Source organism: Pezoporus flaviventris, unplaced genomic scaffold (assembly GCF_033815535.1).
Source record: "Pezoporus flaviventris isolate CSIRO_AGI_PZ_B2104156 unplaced genomic scaffold, CSIRO_AGI_Pfla_v1 ptg000043l, whole genome shotgun sequence".
Taxonomy (NCBI): Eukaryota; Metazoa; Chordata; class Aves; order Psittaciformes; family Psittacidae; genus Pezoporus; species Pezoporus flaviventris.
The window spans coordinates 1,719,850-1,743,588 of NW_026892591.1; the positions used below are offsets into that span (position 1 = coordinate 1,719,850).

Here is a 23,739-nt window from a genome sequence, read left to right on the forward strand (position 1 = left end):
GGGGGGGTCCCATGAAGGCTTCCCCTGCCTCTGACCCCCAGAGCAGGGTGGGGGCTACAGGAAGGGGGCCCGGGGCAGGAGGGGACCCCAGGGAGCAGGAACCCGTCCCCATCCCCAGCGGGTGCGTTGGGGGGCAGCCGGCAGGGCCAGGGAGGGCGCGGGCGGTGCCGGGGGGCACCAGGGGCAGCAGCAGCCGTACAGGGCATAGGGGTGGTAGAAGCCGACGTTGACCCTGCGAAGGGGAAGCAGAGCAGCCGGGTCAGCCCCCTGACCCCCCGGATCACCCCCCCGCAGGCTCCCCGTGGTCCCGCTGACCTGCGGACGCGGCGCCGGGCGCGCCGGCGGTGGTAGTCCCCTTTGGCGAAGTCCTCCAGGTTGGCCGGGTGGATGGCCCAGAAGTGGCCTTTGCCGTTGTCGCTGCGCCCAGCCTTGACGAAGCACTCGTTCAGGGAGAGGTTGTGGCGGACGCTGTTGCGCCAGCTCTTCTCCTGGGCCAAGAGGGGCCGTCAGCCGCCCCCGGCGCACGGCGGTAGGCACCAGAGCGAACGGCGCCCGAGCCGCGTGCAGGAACCATCCCAAGACGTGTGGGCGCCGGATCGGGCTCGTTGGAGATGGGGTGAGTCAAACCCAGCCCTTCCCCAGCCCAACACGGGCGCTGTGGGCTCAGCCCCCTCTTTGCCCACCCTGAACCATCAAAACCGGATGAAAGCCCAGGAGAAGGGGTCCGGCAGCCGCTCACCTTGTTCTTGAAGTAGGGGTAGTTGTCCATGATCCACTGGTAGATGTCGGAGAGCAGCAGCTTCTTCTCGGGCGAGGAGAGGATGGCGGTGGAGATGAGGGCGATGTAGGACTGCGCTGGCTTGTCCCCGGGCTCCGCCGGCGGCCGGGGAGGTGCTGGGGGGCTCGGGCCAGGGGGCTCAGGGTCCCCCTGCGCTGACAGCAGGTACTCGATGGTGAAGGAGGCCCCGGGCGGGCGCTGTTGCCCGGGCCCCGTGTCCCCCATGGTGGCGGTGGCGCGTGGGGAGCGCTGCGGGGCCCGGGCGGTAATTAGTGCAGATTAGAGCCTTTGCTAATTGTGTTTTCACAAACGGGCTGCCTCCAAAGCGGGTGTTTATCTGGCAAAGCCGCGGCTTTAGCGGGATTTGGCCCTTTAAGCCTCATCAATAAAATGATTAATCCAATGGAGGTGGAGGAATTCAAAGTGGCACCGAGGTGCCCGTGGGGCCACCGCCCCGGTCCTCCTGCGCCCACTGCGTCCATAAACCCCCCACGGAGCTGGGGTTGGGGTGAGCGGAAAGCCCATTGAGCCAAAGGCGACACCGCGTTAAATGTAAATCTTTCTTTTTATTTAACAAACACTATAATTTGAACTTCGAAGAATGTGTACTGAGGGAAAGAAAAATAATTTTCTTTTTGTATTTTTTTCTTTTTTTTTCTTTTTTTTTCTTTTTTTTTCTCTTCTCTTTACAAAAAAAAAAAAAACAACAAACCAAAAAAAAAAGGAAAGAAACGGGATATAAGCAAACAAACATATGTACAGGAAGAGCTGGCCAACTCAAACAGAAAAAGCAGTAACACAACCATGATGTTTCCAAACAGTGGCTTGGCCTGGAAAATGTAAGAAGCAATTAAATTAGAACACAAATATTAGGAACAAAAAGTGGACTCTAAAGCTACCGTGTAGCCAGGGACCGAGCCACCGAACTTCAGACAGCGAACCCCAAAACGCTCTGAGCCCTCCCCACGCTTGCTTTAACCCCCGGCCCACCCCGCTGAACCCTGACAACGTATTGCTCCAGACACAAACAGAAGAACAAGAGAGAAGGAAAAGGAAAGTCCACGTCGAACAAGCGAGAGCGTCGCTGGGGGGGGGCTCGTGGTGCGGCTGCCCCCGGCCACGACGCGCCCGCAGGATGCTGAGGGGACATCGGGGGGGTTCAACCCCCCCCCCCCCCAACCCCCTTTTGCCTTCAAGTTTTTGTTTGAGGAGACGAAAAGGAGCTGGGCAGGAAGGGCTGGGAGCAAGGATGAGCCCCGGGAGAGAGCGGGAGAGGAAGCTCCCAAACCCCCAAACCCAGTGGAAGCTTCCTGCTCGGCAGCATTTAGAGAATCAATCCTGTACTTTGGGGCATCACCACAAGGAATCCACATCGCTCTGGGGGGACCTCGGTGGCTTTTCTGGTGAGGTGATGTTGGCCATGCTTTGCTTTTGCCCAAGCGCAGGGTTGGGTTTGGTGCTGCTTTGGCCCAGGGGGAGGCAGGAGGCTTGGGACCGTGCCGGCAGCCGGGAACAGCAGCTCCCCATGGCACCTCTCACCCAGAGGTCTCCATGCAGCACAAGGAGATGATGTGCTGGGCACGGGCACATGGCCGCTGCATGCCACCCATCCTGCGGGGCAGGGGCACAGAACAACCTGCTGCCACAGTTTGTTTCTCCCTCTGCAGCCCAGAAAAGCCAGCGAGGTCCAAAGCAAAAGAGAGTTCAGAGGCGTCAAGTTAATTACAAAAATTCCCTAAGATAAGTCAGAAAGGTTCCCCGTCTGCAAACTCAAAATAACGACGTTTTGCCACCAAGAGCATAGCAGTAGCTTTGGGTCTGGGACCAAAGTCTTGAACAGAGAAGTGGAAAGTCCAGAGGCTGTTAACACGCCGTCGCAGGGCTCCACGCATCGTCCCTCGGCTCTGTCCTCAACACCCTGCGCCAAGAGTGCCGCCAGCAGCGCCGGTGCCGGGCCGTGCACTGGGTCGTGACTGAAAGAAACCTGAATTGGAGTTTACCGAGGTAGTTGGCTAGAAACTGAGATTCCCCCACCTGGCACCTTTGTCGAAGGCCCTCGCCCCCCTGCCCTGCTCCTCCTCACGTGCCAGGCGTCCGGCTGTCCTGCAGGTCACTGCCACCACCTCCAGAAACGAAGCCGCCTCAACGAAAAGGGAATGTGCAGCCCTTTTTAAGTCTTCAAAAACACCAAGTTATTGCACTTCAAAAATACAACAGATTTGTGGTTCGAGCCCCTCCCCACCCCTCCCCATGGCTTCTGCTCAACTAAAGCGATGCACTACGCACAATTTCTACGTTTACCTTCGGATTAGCTTAAAAGGATTCAAACCATGTCTCTTTACATGAGGTGCAGAGCTGCTGGAGCTCCTATCTAGAACAGTGCGATTCCAATTGTACGTCTCTCCCCTTTCACCCCATGCCCCCCATCCCCAACCCCTAAAAATCCCTTCTAAGCCTCCTGGGTTATACAAACCTCCCTCGCCCACCCGCCCTGGCTCCCCCCTCCCTCCCCACCCCGGACTCACACGTCCAGCAAACCCCTTTAGATTAATTAAGGAATGGTTATTTAACAAGACATTAAAATGCACACAGCTTTGGAGATGCACGGAGTTGGGTGTCCTGGCGACGTGCAGGTGGAGCTGTGCATTCCGACTGCCTGGCTGAAGACACTTTCCTTCCTTGCTTCAGACTCCAGTTCAGGATCAGGCTTTGAGTGGGGTCATTTTTTTTCCAACCAAGCAGCAGCTCAATGGTTTGTTTTTTGTTTTCTTTTTTAATTTTGTTTTTTTTTTTTCTTTTTTGTTGTAGTTTGCTTTTTGTTTTCTTTTTCTCTCGTTTTAATGATTAATTTGGAATAGGAAGGTCAAAGGAGATGAGAGAGGAAGGGAGATGAGATGGAAAAGGACGCTATCCCCCTCCTCCAGTTCAATAAGCACCAGAGTATTCAAGTCTGTCCGTTCTGAGATTCAGAGCTGCTTCCGCAGTCAGCAGGCAGAAACTAAACCTTTCTCATAAGAGCAGCGTCGTTTTGGTTGGGGTCCCTCATCATCGTCATCCTCTTCCTCGTCTTCCTCCTCCTCTTCCTCCGAGGAGGAGCTGTCCAGTGTTAAATCTACAACGTCTGCAGCGGCCTTACCGTTCTCACCGTTAGTGTTGGGAGTGGGCAACAGCCCGTTCACATCAGAGGAACCTGAAGAGGGGGAAGAGAGGGCACATTGAGACACCTCACATCAGCTGAGGGTCTGCTCCCACACTCTCCATCTCCCACAGCCATGCAGTGACTCGGTCACCTGGGAGCTACGACCATCACCCACTCCAACTGCCTGACCAAGAGCTAAATCGTGTTATTAAAGGCATTGTCTTGAATGCTTCAAACATGGAGAGGCTGAGGATCGACCTCCTTTCGAGGAAGCCTGTTAAAGGTTTGACCCCCCTCTCAGCCAGTTGGGGAACTCCACTTCTGCAGTGCAGGCTTTCTACAGTAATTTCAAGTCTTTACCCCTAGAGATGCTCACCTAGAACTAATATGGGACACTGAGGGCTGCAGCTCCGCTCCTTCTCAGCTCTGATGGGACACCAGGAGCCATCCACCAGGTACTCGATTTCATCTGCATCTTCACATTCTGTCAGGATCTTTGAGAGGAGCCTGGGCAAGAGAACAGATGCCATCTAGTAAGCTTGAGGCAATCAGAATGCATTTAGTGATGGGTCTTAAACTGGATCTTCACCTTCAGCAGCCCTACGTTGAACAGAAGGCTGCCCAGCAGATGGACCTTGAGTCAAGGGCTTGATTTATTCCCATAAACCACCCCAGTCCTTTCTGACAATGACCCTGACCCAGGAACTAAGTTTCATTACACGCCATTAGAGGATAGTTTTGCCGCTTCACTCAGTTTTCCAGAAGATTCCAGGCTTCTTGATGCCCCATCTAGAGCTGGGGGAGGGCTGGTGCCTCCTTCACACCCAGGCATTAGCAAAGACAAAATACCCTACATTAGGAACTAAGCACTCCAGTACTTCCCTCCTTTTGTTTCCCAAAGCCTCCACAGCAGCCACCAAAACAATATATGCAGCCTCCTGCAACAGCACGAAACCCCATGTCCCCCCCCTGAAAACACCTCAGTGACAACAACCCTGACCAGAATGAGTGAGCCTCCACTCACTGTGCCTCCAAAACCAGGTCCTTGCTTCATTCTGCCATGTCCCACCCCTTGCCTGGGATGTTTCTTTGGAGCTGCTATTGGAACCACTGCTCTGCGAGGCCTTATGCACTCCTGGGCTTGAGCATTTCCCTCTGGTATGAAGGGGAACAAGTAGCAAAAATCTTACAAGCTCCAGAGAACTATTTGCAGCACAGTGGTGGGAGAAGTTGCTGCTTTCTCCCAGCTCAAGTAGGAAACATGTTTCCACAGATGGTCCTGTCATCACCCAGCTGAGCAACCACCAGGGCTGCAATTCCAAACAAGCTGGCAAGGCCCAGAGGAGCTTAGACTCGACCAACCACTCACCTCCTCTGGAGCCTGTGCCCCTTTTTTGACTACCAACCCTCCAGCTGAGGCTGCCAGGTTCCCTCCAGCTTACTTTCAAGGGAGGTGCTTCATCCAGCAGAACTACACTGAAGTCCAGCCTTGAGCACAAAGAAATCCACTGAGCCTTCACCAGTGACAACCTCCTCCTCAGCCAGCAGGGACACGTGCATGGCTGACCTGTAGAGGTTCCACAATCCAGCCCCTCTCACCTTCCCCTTCAGTCTCAGCAGCCTTGTTAGAGACTTCAAAGGAACTGGATTTTCCTGTCAAGTGTTGGCCAGAGGACAAAGCAAACAGGTTATCTATCTATGCCTAAGCTGCTTCACACAGTCTAAAAAGCCACAAGTCCTGGATCAAATCAGTACCTACAAACACAGCAATGCTCAGAATACTAGCCTGGCCCTGGGAATATGCCACCCAGGTGGAGACTCATCTGCTCCTGTGTGCCAAGGGAGCTGGGTGCACCTGAACAATTCCTCTCAACTCTTCCTGCTTTGGAGGGAACCGGGATCAGAGGCCAATCATCCAAGCCAGGAGGGTGGAGATCATTTTCCAGAAGACAAGTACCATGTATCTTGCCCCACCAGTCCTCGGGGCTGCTCGCTGCTTGGCTGCACCACTGTGGATGTCAGTGGTCCCAGCCTGGGAACCAGGCTCGCTGGGTTCTGAGGCAAAGCAGCTTCTTCTGGGGGGTGGGTGGAGATTTCTGTTGGCATTAATTCACTCCTGGTTCCTTCCTTTACTCTTGGACAAAAGCCAGGCAATTTATTGTGCTCTTCTCTAGAGAACCCATATTTCTGGAGCTGACAAGCACCCTTGCCAGCTTTCTGGCTTGCCTCAGGTGGCCCCTGTTGCCAGCCCAGCTCGCTCTGCAGTCTGTATCTAGGACTCCATCCGCCAGGTCTGCACCAAGGAGAGGGAAATCTCCTGGTTTTCAGAGTAATCCTCTTGGCACACAGCTGCATTTTCAAGCTTTTTCAGTACCAAACCTCACTCAGACACAGGAGCATCATGTCCAAAGTGTTCCTGCAGTGCTGAACTGTAGCATTCCAGCTCTGCAAGCTTACGGTGAGCCCTCTGCCCTTCTCTCTGGTAAAGAGACAGAGCCAACTAACTCTAGTCCAGAGATATGGGAGGCAGCATTCCCATGCAGACAGCAAATCAGATTACCAGTTGAGTGCCAAGTCCAAAGCAACCTTTCCCCAGTTTCCCCAGTCCAGAGAACTCTTGGCAGTGCTTAGGACATACATCTCCCACCTCACCCTTCCCAAATGCCGTCTGGAAAAGATTTGCTTCAGTTCCTACCTGTGCTTTTACAGCACTACTCCAACTATGTTCAAAATGAGACAGTAGAAAGAGAAGATCCCTCATGCAGAGAGAGGGACTGCCTCACTGGAACACTGAGAATGGGGATGCTGGGGGGGGCTCTGTGCTGCTGCCCAACGCAGGGAGGCAGCGGGTCCAAAAGCATGGCTGGGGCAAAATTTCAATCTCTGCCCTTCACTTGGGGAGTCCTGAACCAAAAGCCTGTTCCCTCCCAGTGCACCCCACTTGCCTGACAAGATCACCAGTGTGTTGGATGGTGACTCCAGCAGGGAGCTCCTGGCCCCCACCCCGAACACCCCAAGGTCCTGCTGCACAGGCTCAGCCACTGGGTGGCTCCAGAGGGAGGCCCAGGGAGCCAGGGTGGATCCACAAAACCTCCACCCTGGACAATATAACCAAAGTATTTCAATTCTGTCCCTCCAGTGTATCTGAGCCTCCTGCTTTTTTTGCCCTACAGGTATACAAACCACAGAATTAGTTCCCATTGAGGCATCCTTCCCATCCCTAGCACTAAAACAGCCACAGTGTCCATGGAAATTGTACTGGAACAGATTGCACAAAAACCTTCCCAAATCCTGCATTTGTACCTCCATCTCCAGGGCAGGACGTTCTGTTTAACAGCTGCCAGAGAAGATCCCCCAATCAAATACACAGCATGCCAAGAATTGCTGGTGAGCTGATGAGCACCTCACACCAACAAGAGAACAGGAAAATGTTTCCTATCAAAAATCCTCTTACTGGGTGCTTTTAAAGCTGTTTATTCCATGCATCTCAGTACCTGTCAACCAAGATGGCTGGTTGTGAGGGTTCATCAGCCTGATGAAGAGTGAGGCAGGGAATACGTAATTCCCAACATAATGTAATCCAAAAATTACAAGCAGCAGACAGTCAAGCCTTGCTCTAACACACTGAGACAATTAAGGCAGAGTATTATAAGCCAGCACAAAAAGCTTCCAACTCTGTTTTGAGGTGAGCTTCAATCAGCTGCACAGACCAAAAGACACGGTGCTGCACCCAGTGGAGTAAAGAAAGAGGTTGAGGCTAGAGAAGCGAGTGTACTCACCCATCAATTATTAGCTGGTCATAGGGTGCTGGTTTGTCACACACAGGGCACATCCACGTGGGTTTTTTCTCATTCATCTGTAGGTAGAAGACTGCATCAAAGCACTGCAGATGTGCACAGGTCTCTGCCCGGCACGGCACAGAGAGCCGCATCTTCACCAGCTGTTGAAGCAAAGAGCAGGAGATCAGCAATGAAACCCACCCAAGCCACCACCAGACAGTTCTCAGTATCAAGCACAAAGGGTTCAGTAGTTTGCAAAGCTGGTCTGGCAACAGAGAAGGGTTTCTTGACAAAACCAGACTAAACAAATTGCAAAGACTCACCGGGCAGATAAGCGAGACACGAACACCTGTAGTGGCAATTTCGCTGTCTGGGTCCAAGCGTAGCTTCTCTTTTACTGCAGGAAGAGTAGAGGGCACAGAATTTAACAGATGCAAACTTAAACCCTTGGAAACAACACCTAGCACAGGTTGAGCAGCTCACCAAGAGCCCTTGGCTGTGCAGGAGGCATTTTACCCATGGATGACAACCTCAGAGAAAAGAGACACGGGGGACAGAAAGCTGCTGTGATGGCCCAGGCTTGTGCAACCTGCAGAGCTCAGCACAGACACTGCTTGGCTAGCTGAAAACCTCGAGCAGGATGAGGCAGGTCATGCACAGGTCATGGCGCACTTCTGGGTGAGCCAGGAAGCTCAGGTTTTCCTGCAAACCCTCCTATCCCAATGACACAGCTCTCCACGTTCTGCCTCCCATCCAGGCAGAGCAAATGAAGGAGACCGAGTGGACTTCAGAGCTGGGATGAGGCTGCTTACTATCGGCTTGCTACAGTTAATGCCCTCTTAGCAACGTTTCTACCTCCTACTTACAAACTCCAGGCTGTGTAAGCAGGGCACACCTCCACTAGAGCAGCTCACTCCAAGCCCCTGAGGCCAACCTGGCCTTGAGCACTGCCAGGGATGGGGCAGCCACAGCTTCTCTGGGCACCCTGTGCAGGGGCCTCACAGTGAAGAATTTCTTCCTAATATCTAATCTTCATCTTCCCTCTGTAAGTTTTTAAGTCTTGACAGGAAACCACATCCCATCATTTCGCCATCAAACAAACAAGCCTTCTCTTAGCACTACCAGGCTGCAACTCTTCAACTTACACACTGGCCAGCTCATTTATTCCAGCAGACTGTTTCACAGGAACCACAAACAGACCCAAAGGTACCAGAGCAGAGAGCTCAAAGAGCAAGGCAGCCATGCAAAACCAGTCACAAGCACTGAGCCAGCCTATGTTTGGAAAGAATCAGATGTTAGGAAAGGAGGTAGAGAGAATCCTGCCCCCGCTGCTGCATCCTGAAAGGAAAACCCAAAGGAGCTGCAGGCAAATCAAGAAGAGCAGCAGACGTGCAGGTCCCGCATCACGGTGAGGAATGAACACAGAAAATTAGCTTTAAACTGCTGCACAACTCCTGAAGAGCAGCTGCTGCTGCCACTGCTTCTGAGAGGGCCTCTGACACTTCCATCACTATTTTTCTTTGGAGCAAGTCAACCATTTCTTTTGACCTTTTCAGATCATAACAAGATGTCTCTAGACAATGAGGCTACACGCAGCTCTGCTACACGCAGCTCTAATTAGAGAGTGGCTTCTCAGATGTGAGAGTCCCATGAGACTACAAGATTTGGTGGGGTTTTCTTCACATTAGGAGACTTTTCATCCAAGCTTTATTTTTTGTCAAGTTCTCTGTGAGAGCATTCTCTGTGCCTCAATTACTATGATACATGGGAAGGAGAAATGGGATTTTCTAGGACTTCCTGAGCAGAATCAAGCTGGCTTAAGACTGCTTTGGGATCCACAGCCATGGAATTAACATCTCTGCTGTCAGACAATTTTTCCTATATACTAAAGTTGGCAGAAGCATATGCAGAAGATGAGTCAGCCCCAAGATACAACCAAAGTCAGAGGGCAGCTTCAGTGAGTACTGAGGGCTATTACAAGGAACATGAGACAGAATTGTTTGCAGAACAGACCTGAGCTATAAAAGCGAAGTTTACAGCTACTTGTTCTTGCCAGTTTCAGATGTCCAAACAACTGCCAAGCAGTAACAGGCCAAAGGAACTGAAACAAGATGTTTCTATCTGGTCAGCAAATGCAACTTGTCTCTGCCCGCCAGTCCAGCCAAAGCTGTTACTTACCTAATGCGGCAGGACCAGGGGCACCCACTTGTTACTGAGTGTAAAGCTGCTTTCAAGCCTGTCTGCCACACTCAGAGAGGCCATCCTGCAAGTGCTCACTTGAAAGGAAACAGCACATACTACTGACCCTGGTTTCAAGAAGTGCCAGAAGAAAATGAGAGGATCCTCTGCAGTTTAGGACAACTCAAAAGCCAGCCTCTGCTCAGTGCCTTGGGCTTTGGAGGATGGTAGGTATTTAACACATGGAAATGTTCATTTCTTATGTCTTAAGTGCTCACTGTCAGAGTGCTTGAACAAGATCAAAACTGCTGCAGACACTGGTGTGGCACATGGGTACAGAAGCATTCAGCAATCTACTGCAAAAATGCTGCACTGCATATGAAGATCAAAAGCCTGGCTGAAGCTGCAACGTGTGCCACAACGGGCGTTAGGTGTCTGAAGACTGGACATGCCCCAAATCATCTCCTGCCCAATGAACTAATGTTTATCTTCAAGATAATGTTTCTTATTCTCAGTAAGAGTTGTCCATGATCTGAAGAGGATGTTTCAAAGACCATCACGATCCAGAACTAAATAGTAAAAACACTCTCACTGGTACCATGAAGTAACTGGAACGCCTCCAGACAGATTCTACCTTAGGAAGATAATTTCCCCTCATTTTCAGTCATGTTTTGCATTTGCCTCATACCACAGTGATTTACCTGGATGGTTTAGGATAAGCATCTCTCGGGATCATCTCTTCTCTGAAGCTCTCAAGGCATATGAAAGTGCTGGTGGTGAAATTCCACTGCCAGCCCCAAGGATTCACAGGGGCTTGGGGCAGCAGATTTTCACCAGGATCCCTTGCTCCAGAAACCTCCTTTGGAAATAGTGTGGGTCAAGGCTGAGGTGCTGTGGTAGCATTTGTCAGCTCATAATTGCTCAGGTGAAGGCGTGAAGCCGCTCGTGTCACGACGACACAGGCTCTCAGCAGCACTCACCACGATACGACCTGAGGACAAATTCTAAATCCAGCTCCAGTGATTCAGAGCTTCTGCAGAGCCATGAGCTGCAGGAGCACTGTGCTCACACACAGATCTGGGGTGATTTCATGTGACTGACATAGAGCTTAGCAAGCTGCTCGACTCAAAAGTGTTTTAGACAACTGGAGGAAAGAAACTGTAGAAAACTTGGCAGCTGTTCCCAAGCAGGTTTCCAGCAGGTTTCCTGGCTGTCAGGAGTGCTGCAGTGTGACAGGCAGCCAGCTGAGCCCCCATGCCACCTCAGAGCAGTCATACTCACCAAGGGCTTTGCAGAGCTCTGGGTGTTTGATCCCGATGGTTTTCAACCTCTGCAGCAGCTCTGCTGAGGTCATCTGTCGCACCAAGTACAGCCCCACAGAATAGCTCTAATGAGACAGGGAGAGAAAGAGTGAGTGAGGCTGCTGCCCTGCCCTTGGACGTTCTGCGCCGCCTCCTTCCACACGTACCTTCCCGTAATTCCCCCAGGTAACCGTGATGCGGTTGGTGGCTGCAGACAAGTACATGAGATGGGTGAGGTTGATAGGACGACAGGGCCTTTTAGGTTCCACTCCAGGCTTGTTTGATGGATAGTAGCCCTAAGGCAGAAAGATCAAATATATACATAGACACACACACATTTCTTTTTTAACGCAAGATGCTTCTACATGGATCCATCTATTCACCAGCATCACTAAATTCTACTCACCAACACTGTTCAAGGAAGGGGGTAGAAGGGAACTGAACAATCAGACCAAGCACAAAGTAAAAAGGACTGAGTCTTTTTGCAAAAAGAGTTTATTAACACCACATCTAATTCACGAGAAAATCAGCTTTAAACTAAGCAGTGCACTTTTATACTCTGGCTTCTTGTCTGCATTCATCAGTAAAGCAATGTCCTTCTAAATGGCACAAGTCCTTCCACAGTTGCAGTGTCACAGCTCCCCGCTGAGCTGACTTACCGGCACTGAGCAGTAGCTGTGGTTCACTTTCACGGCGATGTTTGGGGGGTACTGATCCTCCTGAGGAGAACTAGTGTCTGTGTAACAGATTCTGGAAAGAAACAACACGTCTCTCAATATCCCCACACTGTTTGCATGTTCAAAACCCTCTGCACATCACCACACCAACCCATGCTCCCTCATCTGGCCAAAGCAAAGCCAATTCCACTCAGCTCTCCCAGATCGGATGCAGGCTTCGTACCTGGGTAGCAAAGCCTTGGACACTGCTGGTTTCCACCACAGCACTGACTCAAGCAGAGGTTAGGAAGGAGTTTAAGAAGCTTGTGTCAGGCATGTGAACAAGCAGCTTATTTTAAGTTATCTTTGTAACTGCTAAAGCCACACTGAAAGTTCCTGTCTTTAGGCAGTACACTCTCTCCCCCATGGTCGGCATCTCATATTAAATCAGCCCCATGCTCAGACATACCTTAGCACAACCTGAACTGATTTCACACCAGGTTGCAGCTCCCTAGTAAATTAGAGAAGAAACGGAAAGTTCAGATTCATGATGTAAAGAGCCAAAACCCCCCAAAATTAAATAACCCACAAAAAAACCAGAACAACCAAACTCAGCTGTCACTTGTGCTAGACTCCAGAGTTTTAGGCTGTTGTGAGTTTTATAGACCTTTAAAGAATTACTTTACAGAATTTCATTCAAATAGTTCAATTCCCCCACAAATATCAGTGTTTCTGTAATGATTTTTTTTTTTTCCCCCTAATGCACAATCCTGCAGCCTATTTCTGGGTTTTCAAACCTGGAATGGTGTCTGGTGAAAGCCATCAATTTGCCTGGCATCCTTTTGGTGATTTGGAAGCATTTACACAGCTAGGATTTAAGGTCAGGACTACCTGAGTGTTCTTAAGACTCTCTTTGTTCAATTATTCAGCTAAAGCTGCTCACGCAAACAAAGGAACCAGTGGCACAAGCAGAACAACCTCAATATCACTGAGTTCAGTGGTGCTGATCATAACAGGATTTCAGCTGGTACCAGGAAAGCAGAAGACCCCAGAACAAGGGTATTTTATCAGGTCTTTGTACACAGGTGAAAGCATACACTCATTTCTGCCAGGACACAAAGCATAAGATCCCCAAATGAGCCTTGAGTTGCCTCTGACAGCATTTCACATTCCAGCTCAGAGTTTTAATATGAATGTTTGGACATCGGGGGGTGGAAGGGATGGAACCTCCATTCAGCTGACAGACAGGAGATGACTGGGCACTTTTAGAGCTGGGGGTCACACATGTGGAAACCACCCACAAGCCAGGGAATTTGATGCTGAGTGGTCATCTGAGACAAGCAAAGACTCACTGAAAGCCCTTCTCTGAAATATTCGTGGCACTGGCCCTAAGTTTTCTCACAAATCTGAATACATGGAGAAAAGAGCACCAAGAATCAGCTATGACAAAAGGGTGTAGTCTTTTATCACCCTTAAAGACTTCTGTGGTTTATCATTTCCCTTCTGTCAAGTCTTCAAGCAGCTTCCCCTGCACTGCCTCTGTTGACCTACTGGATTGCAACAGTAATCAAGCACTGAATAGCCAAGAAACATCATATTTCACCCACTCCATGATAACAGTGTGATATTACTGTGAAGAAAAACACCTAAAGGTTTTCTGCTTAGTTTTGAGGACCTCTTCTGTGTCATTGTCCTCTCCCCACAGCAAGGGCCAGGGGACGGGTCAGGGAAAGAGGAAGCCTCACTGCCTGCACTGACATCTCTGGGGTGCTTCATTGTTTGGATCAAAAGTTGTATCGTGACAGAGGTCAGGGTAAATCCTAACCGGTGCAAGATGTTTTCTTACACAGTTACTATAGCAGCCTTTACAACAAGGAAGCTTTCTTTCAGGGGCAGTGTTACATGGGTAGCTTTTGAACATTTGAGGCAAAGAAAAATGTGCAAATACCCACAACACAAGCTCAGCAGACAACCTGGGTCACCAACCATTTCATAGCACTTTTCCTGCCCAAATGTACTATTCAAAGGCAAGATTAGAGGAGCATTAGAAGTGAAACGTCAGGACCTAGATGGCTGAAATTGGACCTCCCACCTCCCCCAAAGCTATTTGCTTTACATGAGAAGTGGCCTGTCTGCTCATGTCCTCAAACAAACTGTTTCCTTGCACAGAACAAAAGCTTCCACAGAGGGAACACTGTGGAAACACACAGCAATGTTTTCCTGTACTGTTAATACCCAACGAGAAGTACCTGGAATTTCTGATCAGCTCCACTTGTCTCGGTGTTAATGCAAAAATACATGGACTTTCCTGAAGCTTCTCATTATTCTGTGGAACTGGAGAAGAAAAAAAGAGACTGTACATCAAACTGATAACATCCAGCTCTTCCCACACTGTGAAGCACGCTGATGTTCTGAGCTATGTTTATTCCCAAGTCTTGTTTTCTCCCATACAGCTGAAGGCTGATCATTGCGCGTTTTGGTAACTCTATTACTGATTACAGTTTTGCTCATTCATTCCTTGCCTGTTTTGCCAGTTTGCACACTAATACACAGTGGATCTGGAGCTGCTTTTTCTTTATTTCCCCTCCCCCCAAGTAATCCATGAGCACAAACCATGAGTGGCATCACTAGAGCTCAAAGCAGCAAAAGAAGAGACCTATGCACGACATGAGAACATGAACTTACCAGACGGATTTTGGGAAAGAAAGGAAACAGCAACAAAAATAACAAGATCAGCTTAGTATTACAAAAAATCATCAAAAAAAAACAGCTGTAAGAGAAAAAAACATGACTTAAACACACAACTTTCAGGGTGTGCTTGCAGCAGGGTGTTAAGCAGTGGCTTTTGGACAAGCTCCTCTGACAGCCCAGTGTTAACTGTAGCCTTTCATCCCTTGACAATTTTAAGATCACATCAATTTAATGTGGTTACAATGAAGCTTGAGATGTGCAAAACTCGTAACAACTTCCACTTAGTACCTTATATTCAATTTAGACACATTTAGTTAAATTCTCTGAGCATGTTTCCAGCTGAAGTCAGGCCCTGAGCAGGTGAAAGTCACAGGATAAACACAACCAATGGGAAGTGATAAAACAGCTTTTTTTTTATTACCTTTTTAACAAGAATTGGGTGTTTTTCTTTGCATCACCTCAACTGTGAGTTTATTCAAGGCCAATACACCAAAATTTGCCAAGGATGGAAATGCACTTTACTGTGTATGAGTAAGATGAGATGAAGGAAGGATAAAACCTCAGCAGCTCTAAGATCTCAGAGGACACGGTGACAAAATCATTCACTGACCACAGACACCTCCCCTTGGTAATTCAGCTTTAAACTGACAAAAGGGCTTTCAGAACAAAAACTAAGGTATTGTTATGGACTTTTAATTTAATTCCAGTTTCCATCAAAATGTCTTCTTGACCAAAACAACAGCGAGGAGTAAAGCATTTCACACGGACTCTCATTTTAATGTTGTTGCTTAAATAACTGCCCATGGACACGCTCTTCTCTGTTCAGCCACACAAAGACAAAGCAAACCTGATTAGAAAAATCTGTGAAGCTGTTCGTGTTTTATTTTGCATCTCTATCAGCTCACTCTTCCTTTATGAAAACAGAAACAGCGTCTGCCTTCTGAGCACAGCACCAACGGGAACCTGAGGGGGATGCTGATGGAAGTCAAAGCCCATGAAGTATCCAATCCATTCACTGTCACCTCTCCAGCAAAGTTTTCCAGTATCAAAACCAGCCCACTCCTGAATTGCAAATCAGGCAATTTGGTCGCTATTGTGATGCATCAAACAGAATCCCAGACTGGTTTGGGTTAGAAAGGACCTTAAAGCTCATTCAGTTCCAACCCCCTGCCACGGACAGGGACATCTTCCACTGGACTGCTAGTGTTGTCAGCAGCTACTTGGTGACAGGGCAAGAGGGAATGGCTTGAACCTGCCAGAGGGGAGACTGAGATGAGTTTTTAGGCAGAAGCTCTTCCCTGTGAAGGTGCTGAGGCGCTGGCACAGGGTGCCCAGAGAAGCTGTGGCTGCCCCATCCCTGGCAGTGTTCAAGGCCAGGTTGGACACAGGGGCTTGGAGCAAGCTGCTCCAGTGGAAGGGGTCCCTGCCCGTGGCAGGGGGTTGGAGCTGGATGAACTTTAAGCTCCCTTCCAACTCAAACCAGGCTGGGATTCTGTAAGTTAACTGTACAGCATCTCTTATATTTGTAAGCTGGTGAAGGACTCATATAACACACGGTCATCAGCACGAGCATGTGCTTTTGCTGGGATTTGCTGGAGTTCCCTCATGGCAGCGGTGTTTGCCCCTGCAGCAGGGGAAGGCAGTTGCCTTTGCCACAAAATCAGTGGCCCTGTTTATAGCAGCTGAAGTCCAGCTTCAGAGGAGGGGTGGGGAGCTGAAGCAGCAGTTTTAGGACTTAGACATGAGAGAAGAGCAACACCACCGCAGGTATTATCAGAGGGAGAAACCCAAACAAGGCTGTGTACAGAGACAGCAGCAGGACCCTGCAGACTACATGGCCTTGTGCTCCTGCAGCTGTACCCCAAGGTCTTCTCTGGCATGCCTCCAGGAGAAGACCAGAAGCCTCAGTATCTACAGTGAGCATGGGCTGTCGCAGCTCATGTGCAGAACAAAAACCCCTTTCAGAAGCCCTCACAGCACACTGTGAGTGTCAAAAACTGTTCACACTGCTTCAGCCCAAAAAGGTGCCAGAGCACACGTACACTTATCAGCGAGGTGCTCAGACACCAGGGAGCTCACACAAACACTCCCCTTGTCAGCTACTTAACATACAGTGCAGGAGGGATGTGAGGATTCATTCCCTCTAAGAAGGTATCTGATCAATCTTCATTTTAAGCCTTATCCACCCCAGAGAATTTCAGCAATTTCAGTAAATTAGAACAAATTCTTTCATGTCAGAGCCCTCAGACATGACCAGAAAGAAGCAGCAGAAGCTGCTTCATGTAGATAACTCAGATGCTAAACTCAACGCTTCCACTGACTGAAACTGTGTCTGCAGTTACCAAATATGAGGTATTAGCTGGCTTGCAAGGAACCTAATTTATCTGCTTTTAGCTGAAGCCACTGTTGTCTACAAGTCTAATAGTAATTTGATAGTTCTTCAGGGAACCTGCTCTGCCTACAGGCCAAATCGGGCATCGCCCACCTCACCTTTCATCTCAAGGCAATCATCCTGGAGAGGCAAGAGAGCTTTGTCGTTATGAAAGATGCTTCTAATTGAAGTCTGGAACATATAAATTAAGCTTCCCCTACTCCCACCATGGTTATCTGCTTAAAATAGCTCTTTTTGTGGCCTAGGGTACTACAACAGCAGCTGGGCGTCTCCAAGTGGATCTGGAATCTTAAATCTCTTTCAGATAGTTCCACGTTACGAGTTTCTGAGGTTGACAAGGAGCCTATGCTTGGTCCAGACACAGAACAGGAAACCTGGGCAATGAAGCATAAACTGCTGCAGCTTCCATACGGAAAAATGCTTCATTTTCCTCAGAGCAGTTTGTTATATCACCCTTCCACACTAAGCAGAGCCCCACACAAGCATAACTCCTCAGGTAGAAGTTATTCCAGCAGCTAGCTGTTACAGGTAGCTTCTTCATTCCGTTGGCTCTGGCAGAAGGGATTGCAGGTCACCAGGCAGGGAAAATTAAACAAGTGTCTGGAAGATGCTGTTAGGTTCTGAACATTGACTGGGACAAAGACTAAAGCTCTGCTCATGCCCAGCTCCTCACCAGCAATCCCCCACCATTACACAGAAACCACTCTCATCAGGAGGGAAAAATCAGTCAAATGTGCTGCAGGGAACAAGCTGACCCGAGGGAGGTGTCAGCTACTCGATATAATGAGACCCTGCTTCTGATCCGATGCAGAAGATTTAATGTCAATGTTTAACAAAATCTGTTAATCACAGTAAGTACAGCCAGGCCCTCCTCCTGCCTCTGGATGGTTCTACCTCTTGAGAATTTGTTTTCCTTTCAAACACTACATTTGTCTTTCTGACTAACAAATGCCACCCCATGTTTAAGGCTGAACTAACTCCTTCTCCAAAGAGCATTTAAACTATTTTAGCAATCACCCCTCAACTGTTTTATCAGTCATAGCATTAACAGATTTGAAGCTACCAAACGAAGATGAAAACTATGTATATTCTGATGAACAGAGATGAAAACTACCCAAGTCTGATGACTTGGTCCTCCTTTTGTACATGCACAATCATACCTTCATCTATCTTTTTTTCCCCTCCAATCCACATGCACATCAAACCTTTTTTTTTTTAGCAAAGACAGAGCAGCTTCCCAAGTGCCAGCTTCATTTAGAAGTGAAGCCTGCTATCACCACATGGGCTTTGTGAGATGCTGAGGTGCGACCCACAGTGATGCTTCTCCTCCATATACACTGTCTTTGCTACAAGAACATTCTGTGAAACTCTGGTGACAATCCTGTTTGTTTCTCAGAACTAAACTGATGAAAAATCAGCCTCCTGGCCCCAGGGTGGGTAAAAAACCACTTCTTCCAGTTTTCCTAGCTCAAAATACATAGCATCAGACACAAATAGCTACAGCAAGCACAAAATGAGTCAGAAATACCCTTTTCTGTGTGTGCCACCCTCTTTCATCCACAGGAGGCTTTAGGTCAGGTATTTTAAGCACTGGAAAACAGCATGAGTGTAGCATGTGCCAGCAGACTGGCTTAGCACAGGTGTGATACCAACATGGAATGATTTTCATCAATCCACTGCTCTGTTACAGAGACGGAATACAGATTCTGATTCACAGGGAAAGACCGCACCATGCAACACAGCAGCATTTGCAACGAAGGATGGGAAAGCTACAGCCAAACAAGACAGGACTGCAAATTACATCTCAAAGCAACCACAGACCTGTTCTAAGGCAAGGAGGGGGAAAACCAGACAGAAATATTCTCCTCTAAGGGGGGAACACAGGGAAAGGAGGGCACCCACCACCCTGGTAATCAGCCTCTCTCTTGCCACAGATCCTTGAGAACACTGTCTCCTTTCTGACACTTAATCCAGAATCACTTTTCTCTCCCCGACCGAGCCCAGCATGAACGCAGCAGCGTGTTGAAAACTCACCTAATTCTGTTGGCTTCAGCAGCTCATCCAGGGTCGTGTAGAAGGGAAGTTTCACCAGGCGAACTTCAGGCTTTGCAACTTTGGGTGGCAACCTCCCCAGTCCATTAAGGTATTTCCCATAGAGAGCAGGATAGTCAATGTTAGTGGTGGGGATAGTAGTCCGGGGAATGGTGCTCCCGCGGTCGTAGTTGGTGTGTATGGAGAGTGCCTCAGCAGAGCGGTGCTGCTGGGGCTGGGGCTGAGCAGCTTCAGAGCTCCTCTTGTTATAGCGAGTCTCATAGAGCTCCTTAATTTTCTTGAAAACCTCAGGGCTGCAGTCAAATTGCACCAGTTGCAGTGCTCTGGTGACTAGCTCGTGTTTAAGTCCGCTTTTACTCCTGCCAACGAAACCCAGCAACATCTGAAGATCTGAGACTCGGAAACTCATCACCATGTTCTAGGGGAGAAAAAAAGTAAAAACACCCTTACAGTTATAAGCATGCAGAGTGTCAGTTCTTATTACATACTACAACTAGAAGCCAAAACACTACGAAACTCCCTTACAAGGCACTACGCCTTCTGTTTATACCAGTTCTTATTCACCTGAGTATCATCCCGTTTCTCAGGTACTTCTTTGAGTAACGTGAATATAGAGGAGACCATCAACTGAAATACCAGCAAGAAACAGAGAGGTGCCACAACAGTCAACCAATTACTCAAAAATCATTTGTGATAAATGCTACAGATAAATCCTCAAGGTGGGTCAACTGGAAGCAAGAGTGAGCACAAAGGAAAACACCTCAAAGACCAGTCCCCACACATTGAAACAGCGCCTTAACTCCTTGGGCATGGAAGCTCCAAGCACCCAGACTTCCCAGGCACCTTCAGGGGAGAGCTACATTAAAAACTGCATCTAAACTGGTATTAGTGGAAGGCAAAGGAAGGAAATGAATGGGAAGTGGATGGCAAGTGACAGTCCTTTTGGCCTGTGTTTCAGTGCACCCGTACATTACCTGCATGGGCAAAACCCCCTTCCGAATCATTCCTACAGGATCTTTGAAAAAAACCCACGTATTTGAGAGCATGGAAAGCTATTAGAAGACTATTAAAGAGAGCAGCATGTTCCCATGAGAACAATGCCTCCAAACCCTATTTGGGTGCTTTGCCAAGCACTCCCCCATGGCCACAGCCAGCTGCCTCCGCTGTTGCACTGAGATGAATCGATTGCAGTGCTTTGATAAGCAATAAAAAAACAACCTCCATCTCCAAAACTTTACTCTGTTGCTCCTGTGGAAACTCAGGTGCAGGGTCACAGGTGACTCTATCAGGTAATTTTCCATCAGGGTAAGAAGTAGGAATTATTTGTGCTAGAGCCCGCTCATGCTGATGTTTCAGTTCTCTCGTATGCCAAAGCAGCTTTACGAATGCACAAGACAAGCTTATTAAGTACATGCTTTTGAAAACACAAGCTGCCCTAAAAATATATTTCATAGGTATCCATGTGGATTCACTCAGTATCCTCCCTGGCCTGTGGGAAGGATGGGAATTCAAGAAGAAAACCCAGCTGTCTTGCAGTAAAAAACCAAAGCAGAAGCAGAGATCCAGCCTATGCTCTTGTATGGGGATTAAAGTTTAAAAAGAATGTATAAAAAACAGATTTCTGTGGAAGTTAATAGGAGCCTTGTAATTTTCTGGACTAAAACAGAAACAAAGGGTTTTGATTGGTTTTGGGGGGTTTAAATTTTAACTTAAGAAAGCTACTATTGATTCCAGCAACATTGAACAGCCGCTTCGTTCACATGTGTGGGAATTAGACTACAGGGAAAATGCCATTTTATTTTCTCCTTTCTCATGAAATCTGTCATTTAATCTGGAAGCCCAAAAGATGCTACAAAAACGTCACTGCCTGTAGTTAAAATCTTTGGCAGTCATGATGTGTCCCAAAATACCTTTGATGAGAGGGTTGTTTTTCCCCTCTCAGACAACTTTAAAGAGGAAAGAAAGGATTTTTAAATGATGGAGAGTCAGGATTCAGGAGATCTGGATCATCCTGCTGCTTCGCCACATCCCACCTGAGTGATCTTGGGAGAAACCTACTTTCTGTGCCTCAGCTTTCTTCAACTACAAAATGGAGAGCGTGGTGTCCTCTCTGAGGCACTTGGAGGCTAAACCGTGCATTTGCAAAGGTAAATACACCAAGGCAGCACCAGAAGCACAGCAGACAGGTATTCCCACACTTATGCTCCTATTCCACTGGGCACTCGGGACTGTGGGTGCATAAAGTGGAGTTTCAAGCTGATGGTTTTCTGCAGCTTCCATTTTGAAGGATGACCAGATTTAAGCAGTAGCCAAAGGGACTTCAAATAAAAACTGTTACGAAGGCTTGGACCTGTACAAGAGCACGAGTAAGAGACATCCCACTAACTACTGAGATCCTTAATGCTAAAGCCTATTCCTTCCCCCAGGAATCCTTGCACGTGAGTGGCACGGAGCCCATTAAACACGCGCTATGGGAACAACCATAACACCCTGGAAGTACATGCCCTTCTCTGCAGCATTGGGCACAGTTCGCCACACTGAGAGTGGCCCAAGAACAGGGAGAAGGCAATGTCCCCTAAAACAAGCCTCTCCAAATCCTATTCCCACAGGCATCTGACCACATCCTCACCGATGGGCTGACCCTGCAGATGTGAAACACTTTCTACCTGCTGCTATTGCTCTGTAAGCACCCTCAGCACCAGATTCCCTGCCAGGCTGTGGGGTGAAGCCCACTCCAGTGCCACCAACCAGGTCTCTGTGGCACCAATAGGACACGGACAAGTCCTGGCTCCAGGAGAGGGACCCCGAGGGAAAACGAGAAACACATGGCAGAGCGCGGTACCCCACAAGGCCTGGGGGGGTGCACAGGACACGAGGAAGCCCAACACAACTTCAGGCCCGTCTGCTGTGAAGCCGCTTCCCTTCACCCCACGGCCAAAGGGGCCTCAGGGGCCGCCCCCACCACGCAGCGCTCTACCTCGGCCTAGGGCCCTGCTCGCCCCACACCGCCATCCCCCCCCGAGGCCGCCGCAACAGCTCCCGAGCGCTCCACCCGCGGGGCCCGGCTGGACAGCTCCGCACCCCGCCCCCGAGCCGGCCGCAGGGAGCCCGGGGCAGGCCGCGGAGCACAGGGCACGCCTGGCCTGGGGGAGAAAGCGAGGTGCGCGGGGAGCGGGGGCCGGAGCCCGCCGGTCGGCTGGGGGAAGCCACCTGCGCTAATTAATCACTGGGAATTCCCCGCGGGGAACACCGAGGCCCGGCCCAGGAGAGAGCCCAGCGGCGGGCGGCTCTGCAGCCGGACCGGACCGGGCCTGGAGTCCGGGGGGGAGCCGCTGCCGGACCCCACGGCTGGGGCGGGGCAGCCCCTGAGGTAAATGCGGAGGGGGGGGGGCGGTCCCAGGGCGCCGCCCCCTCGGCTCTCACTGCCGGCTCCAGGGACGAGGCCGGAGCGGTGCCTCCCGCCCGCGGTGCCCCCACCGGGCCCCGCCCGGCCCTGCCCTGCCCGGCCCGGCTCGGCCCGGCGCCCCCGGGGCCCGGCTCTCTCCTCACTCACTCACTTTCGCCTCCACCAGCTCCGCCGCCATCTTGGCCTCCAGCGTCCAACCGCGCCGGGAGCCGCCGCCGAGTCACGTGACGCCGCGGAGCGGTGGGAGGGGCGCGGAGGGCGCGCTCTTACCCGGCCCCGGGAAGGCCTCCCACAGCGCAGGCGCAGTGGCCACGCCCCCCCTCCCCGCTCTTCTCGGCCCCGCCTATTCCGGGGGGCTTAAAGGGACCGCGCACCCTTTTTAACCGGAAAGGGGATGTCCGGTACCCCTCGCGTTGGAGGGCCTGCCCCGGTTCCGGTGCTGATTGCTCCGCCAGCCCGGAGCAGCCCTGAGGAGAACCTCCCAATGACCCGGACCAGATCCCCGCCGTGTGCTGGGCTGCATGAGCAGCAGGTCAAGGGGGGGGATCCTGCCCCTCTGCTGCGCTCTGGGGAGACCCCGCCTGCAGCCCTGATCCAGCTCTGGGGCAGCAGCACAAGAGGGACGTGGAGCTGTTGGAGGGGGTCCAGAGGAGGCCACGAAGATGCTGCGAGGGCTGGAGCAGCTCTGCTCTGGAGCCAGGCTGAGAGAGCTGGGCTGGGGCAGCCTGGAGAAGAGAAGGCTCCTGAAGGGGAGACCTGAGAGCAGCTCCAGTGCCTGAAGGGGCTGCAGGAAAGCTGGAGAGGGGCTTTGGCCAAGGGCCTGTAGGGACAGGCCAAGGGGAATGGCTTTAACCTGCCAGAGGGGAGACTGAGATGAGCTCTTGGGCAGAAGCTCTTCCCTGTGAGGGTGCTGAGGCGCTGGCACAGGGTGCCCAGAGAAGCTGTGGCTGCCCCATCCCTGGCAGTGTTCAAGGCCAGGTTGAACACAGGGGCTTGGAGCAAGCTGCTCCAGTGGAAGGTGCCATGCTGTCCCTTTAGTCACGTTCCCCTGTGGCATCTTGTGTCGACACCCACCCTGCTTGGTGGTGATTGCAGCCCTGAGATCCTGCAGCCCTCCCATCCAGGTCAGTGTTTGTTACCCCCATGGAAAGCTCTCTCCAATAACCATCACTTATTAAAAACATCTTTTATGTAGAAATTTTTTCTCCTATGTTTTGTATTTCCCTCCTGGGCTCCAATTGCTCCATTTCTATGCATACACAGCATCCTCTTCAGGAGGGAATCCTGGGAGCCGGGGTGACACATTGCACCAGGAGAGCTTTTCCAGCACTTTCTCTTCCTTATCAACCCCACAGCTAATTAAGCAC

General features: G+C 50.3%; 2 protein-coding genes across 5 annotated transcripts; both read right to left on the reverse strand.

Moving 5' to 3' along the window:
• LOC133276211 (forkhead box protein L2-like) lies at positions 1–2,350 on the reverse strand. Its single transcript, XM_061466832.1, has 3 exons — positions 740–2,350; positions 316–488; positions 1–232 (listed from the first exon to the last, which is right to left on the reverse strand). The coding sequence occupies exons 1-3, from the start codon at positions 1,001–1,003 to the stop codon at positions 55–57; spliced, it is 615 nt and encodes a 204-aa protein (XP_061322816.1). The 5' UTR covers positions 1,004–2,350; the 3' UTR covers positions 1–54.
• Positions 2,351–3,281: 931 nt separating this feature from the next.
• Positions 3,282–22,636, reverse strand: PIAS4 (protein inhibitor of activated STAT 4). 4 transcript variants are annotated; one of them, XM_061466823.1, is made up of 11 exons: positions 22,524–22,636; positions 18,949–19,384; positions 14,081–14,165; positions 12,301–12,342; positions 11,835–11,925; positions 11,343–11,471; positions 11,156–11,261; positions 8,020–8,093; positions 7,697–7,857; positions 4,294–4,424; positions 3,282–3,968 (listed from the first exon to the last, which is right to left on the reverse strand). In XM_061466823.1, exons 1-11 carry the CDS (start codon positions 22,548–22,550, stop codon positions 3,763–3,765), a joined length of 1,488 nt encoding a protein of 495 aa, XP_061322807.1. In that variant the 5' UTR covers positions 22,551–22,636; the 3' UTR covers positions 3,282–3,762. The 4 variants fall into 4 exon arrangements, with proteins under 4 accessions (XP_061322807.1, XP_061322809.1, XP_061322808.1 ...); XM_061466824.1 differs by lacking the exons at positions 3,282–3,968; positions 4,294–4,424 and adding an exon at positions 5,734–6,210 and having other exon boundaries at positions 22,520–22,607; XM_061466822.1 differs by lacking the exons at positions 3,282–3,968; positions 4,294–4,424 and adding an exon at positions 5,739–6,210.
• Positions 22,637–23,739: the final 1,103 nt, after the last annotated feature.